Source organism: Plectropomus leopardus, chromosome 1 (assembly GCF_026936395.1).
Source record: "Plectropomus leopardus strain MGB_pleo_1.0 chromosome 1, ASM2693639v1, whole genome shotgun sequence".
Classification (NCBI taxonomy): domain Eukaryota; kingdom Metazoa; phylum Chordata; class Actinopteri; order Perciformes; family Serranidae; genus Plectropomus; species Plectropomus leopardus.
This window is the reverse complement of record NC_142176.1, coordinates 42849367-42869616: the sequence shown is the minus strand read 5'-3', so window position 1 is coordinate 42869616 and position 20250 is coordinate 42849367. Positions and strand designations below refer to the sequence as shown.

General features: G+C 43.0%; 1 protein-coding gene across 2 annotated transcripts in view; it reads left to right on the top strand.

Annotated features, from left to right (window-relative positions):
- Positions 1 to 20250, top strand: part of adamts17 (ADAM metallopeptidase with thrombospondin type 1 motif, 17) — a 144859-nt gene that overhangs the window by 113085 nt on the left and 11524 nt on the right. The window contains exons 16-22 of one of the 2 annotated variants that reach the window (XM_088081458.1): positions 2922 to 2996; positions 9818 to 9898; positions 10205 to 10362; positions 13599 to 13755; positions 14508 to 14643; positions 17211 to 17415; positions 18039 to 18191. In XM_088081458.1, the coding sequence (XP_087937584.1) occupies positions 2922 to 2996; positions 9818 to 9898; positions 10205 to 10362; positions 13599 to 13755; positions 14508 to 14643; positions 17211 to 17415; positions 18039 to 18191 (965 nt within the window). The remainder of the gene's footprint in view (positions 1 to 2921; positions 2997 to 9817; positions 9899 to 10204; positions 10363 to 13598; positions 13756 to 14507; positions 14644 to 17210; positions 17416 to 18038; positions 18192 to 20250) is intronic. The other variant, XM_042485175.2, reaches the window with a different exon arrangement.

The window sequence follows — 20250 nt, the reverse complement described above, 5'->3', positions numbered from 1 at the left end:
TTCCAGTTACTCTGCCGGGCCTGAGTCCTGAAATCAATGGCGAAGTCGGCGACCGACCGACTTCCTTGGCGTTGACTCAGTAGGCTCCCGGAGGCGTCAGGACCCAAGGACACGGGACCAAACACTTTCCGTAGTTCATCGGCGAAGGCTTGAAATGAACCGCAGGCTGGTGTACCTCTCTCCCATTCCGCTGTTCCCCATAATCGTGCTCAGCCAGTGAGATGATTGATAGCGAAGGCTACTTTGGCTCCCTCGGTGGCGAATGTATGTGGCTGCAGAGCGAACAGGATGGAGCAGTTCGTCAAAAACGGATTGCAGCCCTCTGGGTCTCCAGCGTAGCGTTCCGGTGTCCCCACCCGGGGTTCGGGTGCGGAACTGGGAGGTGGCGCCGAGTTGGGAGCCGTCGCAGCAGGGTTCGAACCAGGAACAGCGTGTTGAGTCAACGAGGTGGCCATCTGTTGAACCTGGTTAGCCAGCAGTGTCAAGGCTCTCTCCAACGCCGAGGCGGAATGGCGAGCCTCAGCCGCGTTAGAGGAGAGCTGAGCCTCGTGTTGCTGGAGCATTCCCTCAACACGGGCTAAGCGAGACTGCAGAGTGCTAGGGTCTGCTGGGTCCATTGTTGGCCAGATTGTACTGAAACGGGGTGTGTATGAACCCAGAAGCAGTACGCCAACACTCAAAGTCAGTTGGTAATAAGCTTTATTATCGCCAACACAAATAAAGATCAGCTCACAAATGTTCAGTCCGTTCTTCGGGTGAATTACCCAATTAATGTCTCTGGTAATCCAACGAGGTGAAGACACGAAGCTGGAACTCACTGTGGCTGGAGAGTAGGAAACCCCGTAGCTCGAAGAACCGACAACACGTGTGGAAACGTCGTCGGGGAAAACGCTGGGTCGTGGTCGGGGACAGGCAGGAGATCCGTAGCCGAGGAAACAGTCCGAGGATGCAACGGTACCGTCGAGGAGCAGGCTGAAGGATCGTCGTGGTCGAGCGGGGAGGTCTTTGCCAGTGAAGCCGTCAGAGATGCGGAACGCCGAAGCGAAGCACGTGGTCAGGGACAGAAGGCAGGTAGGTACACCGGGTGGCAGGCACGGAGGGTTGGTCGGGAACAGGCTGAGTCGGCAACAGGAAATCTGGCAAAGGAACGCTGGAAAGTCATGCATGGCAGAGGAACAATCTGGCAAAGAGTGAGTGAACTGGAGAGTCTTAAATACTGCACTGATTGGAGATGAGCTGCAGCTGAGGGGAGAGCAGGCTGCAGCAGTGGGCGTGGCTAGCAGGTAGAGCAGAGCAGAGTGAGGTGAGTGGAAAAGTACTGGCAGTGAAGGGGAGGAGGAGAATGCAGGAATCATGACAAAAACACTGGAATTGGGAATGGAGTTGGCCACTGCTCTGAATTCTCTCACTGCAAAAGCTACACTGATGAATCCTGGCTTGTTCTAGTGGACGGAGATGATGATATGCAAGCAGACGATTCTATTGTAGCGATGGAGGAGAATGAAGATGTAGAAGCTCCATCTTCTGGTAGTTCTGGTGATTTCCACAAGATCCTCAGCAGAGCTCTGTCTTGAGGAAGCTCTTCAATGTCTGTTAAGTTACAAAGTTCGTTTCCATAATCAGGGTCCTCAAACTGAATCAGAAAGCCACCTTTAAGTTGGAGCCTTTCTTGAAGAATTCCCTTTAACTGTTCAACTCAAGACAGGACTTCTTTAATATCAACTCTCCTGATGTGGATCAAAAAAATTTTCAAACCCAAGTTTTTTCACATCACGGCTTTTCCCTAAGAGTACAAGTTGTATTGAGGGAAGAGTTGAACGGAACTTGGCAGGAAAATGTAAAAACACCCAGTATACTGCTGTAATCTTGTATATCTTTTTTGAAGTCAAAAGACAAAAGCAGTTTCTCTGGCCTCCTAAAAGTGTGTTTAATTTGTTATACTGCCCATTCAGAAAAGACCTTTACTGCCCTGGTAAACAACTTTTTCTAAAAAATCTGATCTGTTGAGCAAAACTTAAAGGACTTTAAACACTCTTTTGATGTGCTTTATCATAAAGATAGTGGGAGATAGTTTGTTCACTGAGATATGCAGCTTTATGAAAGAGTTAATGCCCACTTGAAATGTGTAGGCCCTATTGATGATCCAGTGCAATGATTCAGACTTTTGTTGGGGATCAGTGAACTCTACAGGTGATTTGTTTTTTTTGTAAATTTAACCCTTTGAAACCTGAGCAAACTGGCTAGATTTCTTTCAAAAATGGAAGGGCAACTTTGGATTATATCCTTGTCACCTTTTACTTTTTTTGTTGCAATTTTTGTTTCTCCAGTTTTTTCTTTAAAGAAATCTAACCGATTCTCTCAGGTTTCGGGGGTTGATATGATTGTGAAAGGTGTCCGAATGCAGCACAAGAAAACCAGTCATTCCAGGTGTTAACGGGTTAAACTAGACATGTCAAGGAATTCCTGTGAGTTCAATGGAATTTGACTGGTCATATTTTGGTGCATAACATTTAAACACAGTGCAAAAATATAAAGAGGTAATATAAAATGCAAATTAAGAAAATTTACAACACTGAACAGGACCACAAGCCCATACGTGATTGGTTCAGCTGAACAACCAATAGGCAGTGCTCTGCCTCTACCATGCCCAAAGGATGTGGACACCAGGCACTCAACGTGATTTGATTGATTGACTGAATGAGCAGCCGACCATCTGTCTGTCCGTGAACATCAATAAATAAATCAACAGTCTGCCATTATCTATGCATCAGTCACTCTCCAGTTGCTGCATAACACGACAAACAAGTCAGTGGAATATTAGTAGGAATGTGAGCTTGTGTGTTAGTCTGTGTGCACACGTGCATGCACATACTGGTACCATTCAAAGGCACATGACCTCCTCTCCTTGTCTTGTCCTCTAGTCACCACTAGGCAGTGTAAGAGGGTATCTACCTGTGTGATGGCTAAATCCAGAGCTGTCCCGAAGTGTTTCTCATGTAAGCTGCATGCACTGTGTGTGTGTGTGTGTGTGTGTGTGTGCGTGTTTGTTTATTTGTGTGTTTTAACTGCACTGCCTGGAGTGTTTTACTGACGGTAGATAAGAGACGCAATTATATGTGGACTCCCTTGGGTCTGTAGTCTGAATCTTTAAAAAAAAAAGAGAAAGTTTGGTTACAGTTACATAACCAGCTGTTTGACCCTGTTACCTCATAACCCAGCCATATGCCAGGGACAAATTCCTTTCATCCAAGCTTTTTCCTTGTCCTTGCTAACCCCAGCCAAGTCATGGTGTAGGGGGAGAAAACAGTCTGCAACGAAATGTTAGAAGTTTGACATTTGCAGTACTGTATAAAACGTCACACTTTAACATTTAGTATTTTCTTCTTAAAACATCAGATGTGCTGCTTATAAACCCAGGTGAGCCCATGGCAGTCTATGTCTAACCATAGGTGAAAGGGTTAATGAATACAGCTGGTCGGCTTTCAGGAGAGACTGGTATGTTAGTGCTTAGATGTAGGGCAGCTGCATTGAGCTATTTTTGCTAAACAACCCTCATTGTTGATTAAATATCTTTTAGCAATGTTGTTACCAAACAATTGGCTATCCACACATCCATCAGAAACAGAAACTTGATTGGAGTCTTATTTGCAGTGATAAAAATTAATTTTCATGCTTACCCCCCAAAAAACTTGGTAAGATTCAACCGAGTATATTTCCTTTTAAGCTTATGAGAACCCAAATCACCCAAAACTTTCTTAATATGAAATTTAGGGTCTTATGTGCATAATAAAAAGCATCAAAAAGGATCAGACAATAGCCTCAATCCAAATTTGAAATATTGTTATTTTAGTTTTATCCTGAAGCTGGGTTGATTTTGGTGTGGTTATCCCTGATCCATATCATGTGATATGGATACAGCTAATCAAAAAACTTAAAGTCAGATGTTAGTTGATACTAATTAAACATGGCAAACTGAAATCCCTCAATGCTCCATCCAGTGCTGGAGCCACTCTGACACAAACTGGACAGTTGGTAAATTCTGAGCACTGTTGGAACGTACCACTCTGACTCTGGTCACTCTGTCTGAGGAGAAGGACCAGCAAAGCGCTGAATGGGGTGAATGTGTAATGAACCTAATTGTTGGTTAATTCATGGAGAAATAGAACGCTCCCATTTTAGTGTAAAGCGTCAGATTGGATTTATGAACACAGCCAGAGTCAGAGGGCTGTAACAGATAGAGCTGTTCTACACTGACTCTGCTTTGCTCCATGGCTGTTGTAGTGGAGAAGAGACACAGTTGACAAAGGTGAGATCCAAGGAGTTGTCAATCAAAATGTGATCTGCCACAGCCACACCGTCTGAAGAAATACCACTACCCTCAAAATTAGCTGTTTTCAACTCTCTTTTCTAATAGTTGGAAACGTTTATTTTCACTCAGATTTTTGTAGATACTTAACGAGACACTCATTTTTTTTTTAATATATGCATTCTTACTATTTCAAGCCAAGTTTCCAGAGGCTTACATTTACTTTCCACCACTGCCTAATACCTATTTACTATTTTATTTATTTACCTATTTACTGATGTTCCAGCATTAGCAGCTTAGTTTTACAATGGCCCAAAACTTCAAAAGCATAGGTAAGGAAATGTGCCACAAATCCAAAAATGTTTCTTTTCTAAAAAGAAAATTCAAACATGAAGAGAAATGTTGCAGATACCTTAGCACATACAGTGTCATCGGAGTTTGAGTGTGTGTGAATGATTACTGAGTAGCAGGTGGCATCTTGTACGGTAGCTCGGCCACCAGTGTGTGAATGTGTGTGTGAATGAGTGAATGTGACATGTAGTGTTAAAGCGCTTTGAGTGGTCAATAAGACTAGAAAAGCGCTATACAAGTCCATTTACCATTTACCATTTACAACATTTAAAAGTTTCCGACCCTATTGCGAGAAAGACGCACCATTGCTGCCCTTGCACCACACATGCACCGCTGGCATGACAGTACAAAATCAGTACGGGGCACTCGGCTTACGTACAACCTTACACAGGTGAACCTACCACTGCATTGTGGCTTGGAATGTGATATCACATTATACTGCATTGAAGTTGTACAGCACACTTCTGTAGACTTTGAATATTCAGGGCATAGCCAAAAGTGCAGCTTACAAAGTTTTATTCAGTAACATTCCAAAAATGCATATCCCCACAGCCTTAACAAGCAGTAGATAGCTCCATGTTGGCACGATGAAGTAGCCTACGGCGTAAAAAGTAGCCTACGTCTGGTTCAAAATAAGTCCAAACTTCCCCAATGGATGACCATTTTTGAGTCATGATAAAGGCCAAAATGTGTCTTGTAACAGACAGTAAGACTTGTTTTTAGCCAAGCTGATTTCCAGGTCTTACCTTCCAAGGTCAAGCATACCTGTGTGCTGTCCTTTTATCTGACCTGTCCCGGGCACTGAATATTTTTACAGGATGCATGAGGGCAGCCTTAGTGTGACGGCTAGGGTCACTATATTTGAAGGGGGTTAAGATTTTCCTCTACCTTAACAACCCCCTCATTCCATGTAGGAGAATAGAAAACATCCAGGGTCCTTGCTCATATTGAGGCAAGGGGCATGTGTGTGAACTGGGAAAAGAGCTGGCCTCATCCAACACAGCAGACCTTTTTAAGCCTGTCTTCGGATTCAGTCTCAATGGCATATGCCCAACTGGGGAGCAGTTAGAGGATTCAGTGCCGACTAAAATCTCTCCATCTTGGTGCAAGTTTGACTGTACACACTTGGCTGTGGTTGCTGAGGATTCAAATACTGCTAAAGCATTTTGTACTCTTTCTCAAATACAAGCATGTGCTCATGCTTTTTCGGACAAACACCCCAGCATATCAACCATCAAGGAGGGACTGGGTCTCTGATTCCCTAAGGGAAGCCAGGAGACTGTGAAAATGGGCTTATCCACGCTTGGCCTCCTTGAGCGCAGTGCCCCTCCCAGGCAGAGCAAACTCTGTTGCCAATTACCTCTCACGCCAAAGAAACCTCTGCCCCACTGGGGATGGACACTCTCACCAACTCTTAACCGAGGGGTCTCTTTTATGCATTCCCTTTGATCCTCCTAATAGTACTCAGGGTTCATGTGGGAGATTTCTGCATCACAGGGTCCTCCTACTGGTCCCCAAGAGACCATAAAGTTACAAGGTACAAGGTAGATTTATTGTCAAATCCTGCTACATCTTTTTGGCATCGAAGGAGGAGTTGAGTAGTCTCACAGCCTGGGGAAAGAAGCTGCTCTGTAGTCTGGTGGTTCTGCAGTGGATACTTATGTATCTTTTTCCAGATGGCAGCAGGGTGAACAGACTGTGGCTGGGGTGGCTGCTGTCTTTCAGTATCCTTTGGGCTCTGTGCAGACACCTCACTTCACCGAGGTCACTGATGCTCTGTAGATGGGAACCACTGATGTTCTGGGCAGTTTTAATCACCAGCTGTAGAGCCTTCCTGTGCTGGGCTGTACACGAACCATGCCAGTTGGTGATGTTAATGAAAACTGCTTTTCCTCTGGCAGGTACAACAGCCAAGCATGTGGGTGAACTTCTCATCCTTTCTATTAGTCTCCTGTGCCCTGAGTTAAAGGCAGAAAGTTCTTGAGTGATACTGTGGATAAATATTTTCTTCTTACCAAAGATCTTATCTCCCAGATACTGTATGTTAATCTGACTGGAGCCAAGGCATAGGCCTACCATTCTCCCGTTTAGATCTGAAGAGGAGGAAAGGACCACTTTTTTGTGTCTGTTGCGGCTTCATATTGGGGCAACAAATGGCTTCAGGCACTAAGAGCACGTTTGTCTGCTACTGCTTAAAAAAGGGATACGCAATGTCAAAACGAATGCTCCAGCACTGGGATAATCAAACAGGCTGATGAGGTAGCAGTTAAACCATCTCTGTCATACATGTGTCATTCTGCCATTTGGCCTTATCTTGGGCAGTAATGAAGGAGGTGCCACGAACAAGGTACAATTGAAAAAACCTTTTTGCATGGAACATGGCTGTGCACAGCACTATCCATATTTTCTCAAATAACTTGGAAGTAAAGACAAAGGTGAACATTGAGTTAACTACCACGAAATGTCCATTGTGCTTCCTGATTCAGTTTTGGTCTGGTTTACTTGTGCTTACTTGTGCACAGGCATGGCTACAGTATGTGCTCATGTGCATCTGCACAATAGTATTACACACAGCTCCAATCACCTTGTCAATCCTTGGCTGTCCATTCTTAGATTTCAGCTGCAAAGATGTTGAGTAAAATGTTAATTAGAATGATGGCCAAAATGACAAAATGAAACAAACAAAAAATTTAATATTCCTTTAAAATTCAGTTGATGCCCTTTATGTCCTCTGTTATCACTTTTGCATATTTTATTCATAGGCAAACCCTCAAAACATTGAAAACACTGGTAAAATAATTGGTAGTCATCGGATAGAGCTGCTGTGTATTGAAATAATGCTCGGCCAGTTTAAAGGGGGTATGCTGTGTGTGGAGAAGGGCCTGTGGCTGGTTGTGCAACAGAGATGACACAATTAGAGAGTAAAATATTGCAGTCTATGTGATTGTCTTACATTGCCGAAGAGTAACACCAAGACCCCAATGTAAAAAAAAGGAACAAAATACTGTAAAAAATAAATAAATAAATAAAACTAAAATAAAAATGAGAATTACAAACATGCTTAATTCTGCATGCTAACGTTTAAAATGACAACATCTGTTTAACAGACAGCATTTACTATGGTCACCATCTTAGTTTGGCAATTTTACGTCTTCAGGACTTAATATTTTTGAGAATGGCTATTAAAAAATGCGCTTTGAAAAGTCAACATGTCTCAAAAAAAAATATCCAGTGATTTAAGGAGGTCTCTTTCCCAATGTTAACAAATGGGGAAAAGTCTTTCTGGGCCAGTGTGCATCACGTAATGCTGTAGTTCCACTTTTGGCCACTATGTAAATTTTGCTAAAGAGGGTGGCGCACTTCCTGTGGGGCCTGGGTCCATCAGACAAATTTGAGTGCTTGATTTGTAAGAGCAGAATAGTGAGAGTGAGAGAGAGCAGAATCACGAGCCTAACAGATGATGAAAGCAGCAAGTGGAGTTTTCTTAGTACAATGAAGCTAGCAATAGTGATTTCGATGCTTTGAATGATCCCAGCTGACGGCGCTCACTTTTGGCAGTCTGAATCTTCAGAGCACAAACTGAGAGCAGACCGTCAACTGTTCAATGTTATCTGGAACAGAAGGGTCATCCTTATGGACCCTCCCTTTTAGTTTTTTTTTACTCATCCAATACAGACAAAGAGCAGCAGGCTATTGGTGTCAAAACTGTCTTAAAACTCAAAGTGCATTGACACTAAATGACTAAAATCACATTCAATTTGCTGAATAGTCTTCAAGCTATGAACCCAGAGTAATTTTGAGTTGAATTAATTTTAAAGTTAGTATATCATAGTGGCCATGTTTTTCATTGTTTTGTCTCATTTTTGTCATTTGTCATTTTTCTGAAGATGGAGGGTTTTTAGATTTCTTCTTTTATTAGTTATGAATAGTTTTAAACTGTACTTTTACACTACAAGTTACATTCAGCCATTTACACACTCATTCACACACTTGTGGCCAAGGCTACTAAGTTTTTAGACATTCACAGTTTTAAGACGAGACATTGGGAGCAATTACTTTGATGAGTTGTGGATGACTTGCTCTACCTCCTGAGCCACAGCCGTCCCATATAACAGAGAAAGTGATTACAACCTTTATAAGAAAAACATCAATGACCACTGAGCATAATGCTGCCCCCAGAACTTTTAGAATAGGTGTGGCACAATTCTGACAAACGTGGATGAATAGATGGGTAGGTAGATTTGTCCTAAATATGGTCATCAGTTGCTCCTTACAGAGGAGTGATATATAGAAAGGCTGACTTTTCCTTCTGAGCCTGACATACAGATATGGCTGCGTTCAGTTACAGCTCACTGGTCAAAAATACTTCACAAAGGACATCTTGTGATCTCAAGTATTAAGAAGCTGCCAGAGGAAGTCGAATTTGGGTCAGGAGCTAATAGTAAAGAACACAAATACGATATAAACTAATGAACACATACATGGTAGAATTTGAAAAGGATAAATAAGGTAGAATCTAACGTACACAAAAATGTGGAGTGCTGAAACTCCAGCTCTAGGATTTTTTGTTAGGTGAAATCAGGGTCATTTTAGGTTACAAAACTATTCTTTTTTTCCCTACTTTTCTCTTTTTCTTTTTTGTGTACTTAAAGACATCTTATATTTATGGTTCATCAATTCAATGTATAACAGTAAAAGAATTGTTCTGTACAAAGTTTTAGAACAACATGCACAATTACTGTTTACATGTATTTTTTTATACCTCATTTTCATATGCTGATACATATGTTTATGTTTTTCAAAAATCAAGAAATGAACAATATAAAAATGCAGCTAATCTGTAACTAAAGGGATCAAATCAGTGGTATGTTCCTTTAATGAATCCAGCACTATGAAGGAAAGAAAACGTGACATACATACAGAGGTCACCAGCACAGCCTTGTCTCCATGTTCACCTCTGAATGCTTTTCAATTTGATTTCAAAAGTCAGACAAAAGATCAGCACACTTCTCTGTTAACTCCAAGAAAATTGTAAACTTGTTAGACTTTAACCTTCAGTTCATTTTTTGATACAGAATCTGTGTATATTTTTTGGATGTGTTTGTGCCCTCTGTTTTCCTCTGACTGTGTTTTCTCCTCATGTTTGTGTGTCTCTATCAGGCTACATCGAAGCTGTGGTTATCCCTGCAGGAGCCAGGAGGATCAAAGTGGTTGAGGACAAACCCTCACATAGCTTTCTGGGTAATGATGCTTGTGTTTTAAGGTCCCTGAGAGAGATAACCCCAGGCATACTCACAATCACAATATAATGACACTTTTTGTATTATTATTATTATTATTATTATTATTATTTTATAAATTGCATAACAGATTTCATAACCTTTTTATAAAAAAAACAAAACATTAGCTGGTTCATGCCTAATTATTTCATTTTTCAAAGATTATACATAAACTGAATAGCTTTGGATTGTTGGACTCTATCTCAGATAGATAGATAGATGTACATACACATACATAATCCCATGTCACACTGTGTGTTCCTCTCAGCTCTGAAAGACTCCAGGAAAAGGTCTATCAACAGTGACTGGAAGATTGAGCTTCCAGGAGATTTTGAACTGGCTGGGACCACAGTGCGCTATGTCAGAAGAGGACTGTGGGAGAAGATGTCTGCCAAGGGACCCACTAACACCCCTTTACACCTGATGGTAAACACATCTCTGTTCAGCAAACAGTGTAACAGTCTAGCCTTGATGCATTGGCAGGACTGAAACATCCTGCTGGTGGTGCTGATGCTCGTGATAAGGCACAGTCACACATGAGCAAAATAAAGACCTGCGATATTCGCCTCCTGTTCACTATGGAGGACTGAAACTGACAATATCAAAAATAAATTAATGTGTCAATAAATAAATAAAAATGCTAGAAATGACAATATTTATTTAATCCATCCATCCATCCATCTATTGTCCACCGGTTATCCGGGGTCGGGGCACCGGGGGCAGCAGCCTAAGCAGGGAAGCCCAGACTTCCCTCTCCCCGGTCACTTCGTCCAGCTCTTCCCAGGGGATCCCGAGGCGTTCCCAGGCCAGCTGGGAGAAATAGTCTCTCCAGCGTGTCCTTGGTCTTCCCCGGGGCCTCCTACCGGTGGGACGTGCCCTGAACACCTCACCAGGGAGGTTTCCGGGAGGCATCCTAATTAGATGCCCGAGCCACCTCATCTGGCTCTTCTCAACGCGGAGGAGCAGGGGCTCTACCCTGAGCTCCATGACCGAGCTTCTCACCCTATCTCTAAGGGAGAGCCCAGCCACCCCACAGAGGAAGTTCATTTCAGCCGCTTGTACCTGCGATCTTGTTTTTTCGGTTACAACCCAAAGCTCGTGACCATAGATGAGGGTAGGAACGAAGATCGAAAACCGAGAGCTTTGCCTTTCGGCTCAGCCCCCTCTTCACCACAACAGATCGATGCAGAGTCCGCATTACTGCAGACGCCGCACTCCTCCAGTTGGGGCAGGATCTCCTCCTCGATCTGGAGAGGACACTCCACCCTTAGAACCATGGCCTCGGATTTGGAGGTGCTGATTCTCATCCCAGCTGCTTCACACTCGGCTGTGAACCGATCCAATGAGAGCTGAAGGTCACGGCCTGATGAAGCCAACAGGACCACATTATCTGCAAAAAGCAGCGATCCAATCCTGAGATCATGCGTAGAAATTCTGTCCATAAAAGTTATGAATAGAATCGGTGACAAAGGGCAGTCCTGGCGGAGTCCAACCCACACTGGAAACGAGTCCGACTTACTGCCAGCAATGCGGACCAAGCTCCGGCACTGGTTGTACAGGGAACGGACGGCCTGTATCATGGGGTCCAATACCCCATACTCCCTGAGAACCCCCCACAGGACTCCCCGAGAGACACGGTCCAATGCCTTCTCCAAATCCACAAAGCCGATGTTAACTGGTTGGGCAAATTCCCATGCACTCTCAAGGATAGACCTTACCAGGGAGACTGAGGAGTGTGATCCCCCTGTAGTTGGAACACACACTCCAGTCCCCATTCTTAAAAAGAGGGACCAGCACCCCTGTCTGCCAGTCCAGAGGCACTGCCCCCAATGTCCAAGCAATGCTGCAGAGATGTTTCAACCATGACAGCCCCGCAACATCCGAGAAGCTTTTTGACCACCTCGGCAACCTCAGCCCCAGAGATGGGAGATCCCACTCCTGAGTCCCCAGGTCCTGCTTCCTCACCGGAAGGCGTGCCAGTGGGATTGAGGAGGTCTTCGAAGTATTCCTTCCACCGATCCACAACGTCCTGAGTCAAGGTCAGCAGCGCATCGTCCCCACCATATAGAGTGTTGACAGAGCACTGCTTCCCCCTCCTGAGACGCCTCATGGTGGTCCAGAACCTCTTCGAAGCCATCCAGAAGTCATTCTCCATGGCCTCACCGAACTCCTCCCATGCCCGGGTTTTTGCCTGCTGTTTGGACCACAGGCACAAACAACAGTCAGGATCTGGCCCCCCAGGGGACGGAGGGAGGCTACATTCTCGTCCACCAGGGTGAACTCCAACATACAGGCACCGAGCCAGGGGGCAAAAAGTATTACCACCCCTGCCCAGCGCCTCTCACGAGTGGCAACTCCAGAGCGGAAGAAGTCCAACCCCTCTTGAGAAGACTCGTTCCGGAGCCCAAGCTTTGTGTCGAGGTGAGGCCGACTATATTTAGTCAGAACTTCTCAACCTCACGCACCAGCTCAGGCTCCTTTCCCATCAAAGAGGTGACATTCCACGTCCCTAGAGCTAGCATCTGCAGCCGAGGATCGGACCGCCAAGTTCCCTGCCTTTGGCTGCCACCCAACTCACATTGTACCCAACCCCTTTGGTCCCTCCTATGGATGGTGAGCCCATGGGAAGGAGGTCCCATGTTGCCTCTTTGGGCTGTGCCCGGCCGGGCTCCATGGGTAAAGGCCTGGCCACCAGGCGCTCACCATCAAGTCCCACCCCAAGGCCGGGCTCCAGAGGGGGGCCTGGTGACCCACGTCCGGGCAAGGGAAACTTTGGGCCATTTGTGTCTTTCATCATAAGGGGTCTGGTGAGCTACACTTTGTTCGGTCCCTCCCCTAGGACCTGTTTGCCATTGGAGAGCCTACCAGGGGCATAAAGCTCCCAACAACTGAGCTCCTAGGATCAATGGGACACTCAAACCCCTCCATCATGATAAGATAGTAGCTCAGGTATTTAATTTCCCATTTAATTGGAAATGTATGGACTTCCCTATGATACCTTGATGGTGGAAATGTAGGAGGAAAAGGAAAAAGAGAGGTAAAAATGTTTGAGGAAATAGAGGGGGAGGCAGATAGTGAAAATAATACATAAATAAACGCATAAATATTTACACAAATAAATAAACAAATTAAAAAATGAATAAATAAATATGTAAAATGTAAAATAAAATGGGAAATTAAATAAATAGGGGAATTTATACATGGAATATAAGTGGAAAATAATACAAAGATAAATAAGAAAATAAATATTAAAATTAATACACTAATAAATCAATAGGAAAATTAATACATTGATCAATAAAATGGAAAGTCAAATAGGAAATTAAATAAATACTGTCATTTTTGGCATTTTCATGTATTTATTGACACATTTATTCATTTATTCATTCATTTATTCATTTATTTATTTATTAATTTGTCCTTTTCAGTCCCCCATAGTTCACTTCCAATCAAGGTGAGCAGAGAGGCAAATAAAACATCCACTTCCAGTGGCAAAGGAAATTTGTGTCTTTGCATCATCTGGAGTTGAACTTTGGTTAACTTTGACCAGCAAAGTGGCAGCCAATAGGAAAGAAGTATGTGTGAAGACAATGGTGATTTGTGCCTTCCCCAGTGTTATTGTACAGTTTTTCTGTTCTTTCAACCTCTGTGTTGTGTTTCAGGTGCTGCTCTTTCATGATCAGAGCTATGGGATCCACTATGAGTACACAGTGTCTCTGAACACAACGGAGGACAGCAGCGAGGAGCACAGGGAGCCAGAGTACCTCTACATCTGGACACACAGCAGCTGGCAGGACTGTACTGTGCAATGTGGAGGAGGTAACACACACACACACTTACATATACTCAGACTGACTTGTAATCTATTACACATGGTTGCACACAGGTCATCACATGTTTGTCTGTGGGGACATCAGGTTGTCTTAATAGCAAAATCATGTGGGGTTGTTAATGGTTTTGAAAGTGTTTTTGTAAATATCATACATTTTTTTTGTTTTGTTTTGTTTTGTTTTGTTTTGTCATTAGAGGCCAAAAATGTCCCTGTAAAAAATGCCATAAAATCCTATGTCCTATATATTATTATTTTCACCATTCAAAAATATTATTAAATAATGTTATTATGTAAATAATAGAAATAATGTATCATAATAATGATCATAACGACAAATATTCATTCTGTTTCAGAATTTTAACCCTTTAAATGCCAGTTTATTTTTTATATTAAAAGATTGAGTTTACTGTATACTGAATACTAAGTGGATTTGTTTCTTCTTCCACAGTCTGGGACATGCTTATGTTTAGGAATAACGCAGCTCTAAAATGGAAATTCTTGAGTGGATTGTCCGCTTAGATATTCTAAGCATGGATCAGGGTGTAACTTGTATCTCAGCAGTCTAAGGTGGTTCATTGTATTTGATGTATCAGTTTGATGCAAAAGCAAAATTTCTGACCAGTGAGCTGTAAATTCTGGACTCCTGAACATCTCAGAGCTGTACCCTCACTGCAGTTGATGTGGGATTTTTTTTTGCTCTACAGAACAGTTAAAGCACTAACCTATACACTGTGTGCAGGTGAGAGGAAGACCGTGGTTTCCTGCATGAGGATAGCTAATAAGACCATGGAAGTGGTCAATGATAGCTACTGTCAACCTGAGAACCGACCACACCCTCAAGTACGACTCTGCAACTCTCACCCCTGCCAGTACAGGTGAGACCAACACACACACAGACCCGCACAAGTCTGTATCTGCTAATTCCTGGTAGACTTGAGTTAGCAGATACCAAAGTTGAAAATAATTATATTGCCATTATTCTCGAAAACTGAGATTTATACATTTACTCATCTAATCAATACACCTAAATGGTTGTTTTGGCTGCTGTAAAGTTCTGAAGACTTGACGTGAATGTAGAGTGTTCAGTTATGATGTGGTGCAACAGTCTGACACTCACATCCAGTTAGTAGACAATGTGAGAGAAATGACTCATCTGTCTGTAGACCGAATCGCTGTGACGTCACGCCAACAAAAAAAAGGCAGAAAACTGGCTGCTGTTTTGAACTATGGAGATATGTAAATTTGGCCAACTTGTTTTTATGTTGTTATTTTCAGTTGTAACTGTGACATACGAAGATATAGAGTTAAATAGGGTGGTCTGACATTTCTGTTGTGCTTCTTTTATGAACTGTATTGCTTTGTTATTGCTGATAAACCAAATCTACTGGCATACAAACTAAAAAATGTACTGATATGGATGAGGCTTACATGTACATCTAAAAAAAATTTAGATGTACACTATATTTGAATATTTGGAGTAAAATGTTGAAAATGAAAAGAAAAATGTTTTTCTCAGTGGAGTCTGGTGTTTTTGATATAATGGCTTCAAATCTCCATTGGTAAGGTGTGAAAATATTTTAAATTTTGCATATACACAAATTGATGTCAGTTTTTTCGGTGGGCCTTTTTGTAGGTAGCTGAAATCTAATCAATGGAGGCAGAGTTTGCTCAGTGCCGTTTGACTATATGTATGTGACACAGTGGTTTTTTACCTGAAAGTTATTGTAAATAAACATTGTGATTCAACTACTGAAATACAATTAAAACTTACATTTCATGAACTGCTTTTTGAATTTTAGTTTACACTCTTCTTCTTCAACTTATGGCATAATAACAATACTTAAGGGTTAATCCGATAACTGTTACTTTTTTCCTGTTTCATTCTGCATACATATAAATTATTGCATTTACTTGGTTTTCAAATATGACCTGTAACAGTTGTCTTTAGCAGTACATGCTCACATGCTCACCATGCCAGTCAAGTGTATAAATGCATCCTTATCTCTCTGTTTCACACCTCCATCTACAGTAGAACTGTGTTTTTCTGCCCGGAGCTTTTCCAAAACAGTTTCACTGTACAGTGTGTTTCTGTGTGTTTGGGGAAAAAAGAGCTTTAACAACACAGTGATGTAAACTGCCCAGTGAGGGTGGGGTGCTGTGTGGCAGAAGTAGTAGTAAGTTAAGAAGAACTTAAGGTCACCTTAAATTTCTCTGATCACTCACATTAAATGTCAGTATATTGTCATTAATCCAGTTATAAAGCAGTGAGCACCTTTGGAATTGACTGCTAATCTGCAGATAGTGTTTATTATTCCTGTTGAAATCTCTGTTTTATACTCATTCCTTTGTGAGATAACAGAATGTATGTAAGTGCAACTATATTGTGAAGTTAGCAGAAGGGGACTGAACAGAGATTTGACATGCTGATTCTCAGCAGAGCAGCTGGCTGTCTGTAGCTGCCTACTCACAGTTGGTTGTTAGAGAACAACTTTCTGTTGACTCTTTCTCTGAAATAATTAATTTTAAATGTCATTATCGCTGACCACACTGTGGTGTTACTGCCTGCCATCTGAAAATAGGACGAAGAAGAGTAGACTAGCCATTTTCCTGTTGTTCAGGTGTTTCACTTTCGACTGCCTGTTCTCATTCCGAAGTCATCAAATACCACCACTGTTATGGTGTTTCAGCATACAATCCCGACACCAAGAGACACCTTTCGTGTCAACATGATGCACTGCTGGACAACATCAGCTGAGAATGTTGCTGCACAGAACCAGTCATGGTGTTATTGTATGCTGCCAGATGGTCAGTGTCACTTGAGAACTCGGCCAGACAAAACCTGTCATGTCTGCATGATATGCCACAGAACAGCGTCAGGTTCTAACGATGCTGGTAACAAGGTAATATACGGATATAATACGAATACGAATATAAGGACTTCTATAGGGCAGGCAGGAGAGGCAGCGGATGGGTCCATGCGCCCAACTTGATGTGATATTTTTTTTGCTACACCTTACCAAGTTCCTCCGTCCCCCTAATCCTAACCATCCGTGCCAGCATGTTCGTTTGTTAACACCCAGGTGTTGGTTGCCATGTGCTTGTGTTGCTCACATATAAACACGTGCAGGATAATTCCTCCATGTGCTTCACGTTAGCAGCATCCCGGAACATCAATAGCAGACACAGGAATACTTTGTGATATGTAGACACGGAAGTCCACTGTAAAGTGGCGATATGTGATGACTTAGGATGAGAAAGTACTGAACTCTCTGTGAAAATCTCATGGAAAGTTTGAGTAGACACAAGCTATTTTCTGCCACCAAAATTATTTTTAAAAAAATAGTTTGTGCACTATAAATGTAACCTGAGACTCAACCATCTCCCCATCGTTGTTTTGCAAACAGATTTGAGGTTATAAACTGTTTGTAATACTTTTTCATAGGTGGGTGACAGGAGAGTGGGGAGCCTGCTCTGTCACATGTGGTAAAGGTCTTCAGCAGAGGGAGGTAGTTTGTGTTTACCACCTCCAGAATGGCTCACTGATCCACACCAGGGACCTCTACTGCCAGGGAGGAAAACCTCCTGTTCTTCAGGGCTGTGAGGGCCGCCTCTGCCTTACTGTGTGGGAGGCTTCGGAGTGGTCCAAGGTACATCATACACACACTGTGCATGATGTCATTTGAAAACTATTGCAGGCTCTGGGCCTGGCTTCCCATTAATGATTGATATTAGAAGTGAGGAGTGCATCCATGAATGCTCTTAAATTCTGACATACATTTCTTAATGCAGCACTTAAGAGAGAGTCCCTATATATTTAGAATTCCCAAATGTTTCTGAAGATATACAATTTGACATTAAAATGAATTTTCCACAATGTAGGATGGTGTAGAGGAAGACAGACACCAAAAAGGGCAAAATAATAGATAAATAATAAATAGAGAAGATTACAATAGTGTACAAGTTTGCAAGCTCTCACACTTAAAAACCTTATTATCTTTTAAAGTATTAATAGTAGAAACAAGAAAAGTAACCGCCCACCTGTCATCAGAGAGCTTAACAGTTTGGTTTAGTAAGTAGTTAGCAACCAAAAAAATAAAACAGAGAAAGAATAGCAGAAAAGTGTGGATGTTGAGTCAGCATTCACACAAACGTGTTAATCAGTTACAAGTTGTGGCTCTGTCATGTGAGATCTATGTCATGCGGGAACAGAAAGAAGGAGCTGTTTTACTCTCTTTTCTACCTGTTTTATTTTTTCCATCAATTCCTCCAGTGTTCATCAGACTGTGGCCAAGGTGTACGCAAACGGACAGTGACATGTACAAACCCTCAGGGTCTCTGTGACCCCCTGTCCCAACCCACTCAAGAGGAGCACTGTGAGGACTACTCCAGATGTAACGAATGGAAGACTGGAGACTGGTCCAAGGTACAACTTTCTGCAAACTACCTGATTCATTCATTCTCAGCAACTCACTCAGCAAAAAAAGGAAAATACCTTCCCAAAAGAGGAAAAAAAGTCATGAACTTGCTTACTGTGTTAAGACTGGATATTATCTTCCTATAAATTAAGTTTCTGATTTTGGTTGATCCCAAAATGATAAATTACACTCATTCACTTAATTACTGAAATCTGAGAGTATGGAAACATCACTAAAAGGCAGTTCAACAGTTCTCAAAGTACAAACATACTGACTGGAGACAAACCAGCAGTCCATCCAGATAGCCTAAGTCTCATTATATGATGTTGCTCAGTCGCCACAACCACAGCTGGAAACGCCCCAATGTCTCTCTAAAAAAATCTCTCTGCTTTAAGCGCCACATTCTCAGCTTGAAACGTTCCTCTGCTCCTCTAAAAAGCCTGGGTGTTGGTTTGTGTGTTGGTGTCAGTGTTCTGCCACTGTCTGCTGCTTGGCAACCATCTAGCAGAGGGTTTACGCCAGTGGTATTCAACTAAAATTCAAAGAGGTCCAGTTACTAAAATTTCCTTCCAGCAAAGGTCCAAACCTCATAATGTCCATTAAATAAAATCAACAACATATAATTCCATATCATTTCAGGAATAATTATTGTCAATTTTCAACAATTTGAACATACAGACACTAGCATGGAAAACAAATAGCTGGCTTTACATAAATGAAGTTAGTCCCAGCACAATGAACTTAAGGCCTCCATTACAAGTGAAAGAAAACAGACCATAATCCTTTTGAATAAAAAATATGCCTATTTTAGAAAAAGTGCAGAGCAACAACAATTAAACAAAATCTTTTTTTTTAGATTGAAGGCCTACATTTCAGGTGAAAATAACAAATATGCCTATCTCAAGTAAAAAGTAGAAATAAAAAGTGCCACTTTTTAGAAAAAGTGTGAATATTGTTAAGTAGCCTTTCTCTCTCTCTCTGTCTCTGTCTCTCTCTGTCTCTGTCTCTTTCGCTCTCTTTAAATTATTTCTACTTTCCTTACTTTGGAGCAGGCCATACCTTCTAAAACCTGTGTAGCAAACATCAATAATCAATTTGATTGGCTTGTTTGAAGAAGGAGTGCTATCGGGCCTTCTTGGCCTGTGGGACTCCGGAGGCAGCAGACAGGTACCAACAAAGCGGAATGCAGCTACGGCAGTCGCCGAGGCGAAAACCCGGGCATGGGAGGACTTCGGTGAGGCCATGGAGAACGACTTCCAGACGGCTTCGAAGAGGTTCTGGACCACCATCCGGTGTCTCAGGAGGGGGAGGCGGTGCTCTGTCAACACTGTGTATGGTGGGGACGGGGCGCTGCTGACCTCGACTCGGGACGTTGTGGATCGGTGGAAGGAATACTTCGAAGACCTCCTCAATCCCACTGGCACGCCTTCCGGTGAGGAAGCAGGACCTGGGGACTCAGGAGTGGGCTCCTCCATCTCTGGGGCTGAGGTTGCCGAGGTGGTCAAAAAACTCCTCGGTGGCAGGGCCCCGGGGGTGGACGAGGTCCACCTGGAGTTCCTTAGGGCCTTGGATGTTGTGGGGCTGTCGTGGTTGACACGACTCTGCAACATTGCGTGGACATCGGGGGCAGTGCCCTTGGACTGGCAGACTGGGGTGGTGGTCCCTCTTTTTAAGAATGGGAACCAGAGGGTGTGTTCCAACTACAGGTGGATCACACTCCTCAGCCTCACTGGTAAGGTCTATTCAGGGGTACTAGCGAGGAGGGTCCGCCGGACAGTCGAACCCCGGATTCAGGAGGAGTAATGCGGTTTTCTCCCTGGTCGTGGAACTGTGGACCAGCTCTGGACCCTTGGCAGGATCCTTAAAGGGTGCATGGGAGTTTGCCCAACCAGTCCACATGTGCTTTGTGGACTTGGAGAAGGCACTCGACCGTGTCCCTCGGGGAGTCCTGTGGGGGGTTCTTCAGCTTGTAGATTGGCTATTTTCACCATTTGTCCTAACGCAGGTGGCTAGGTGCTCATTAACACTTTAAACATACCTGCAAGTGATGCATGAGCCTCCTCTCGC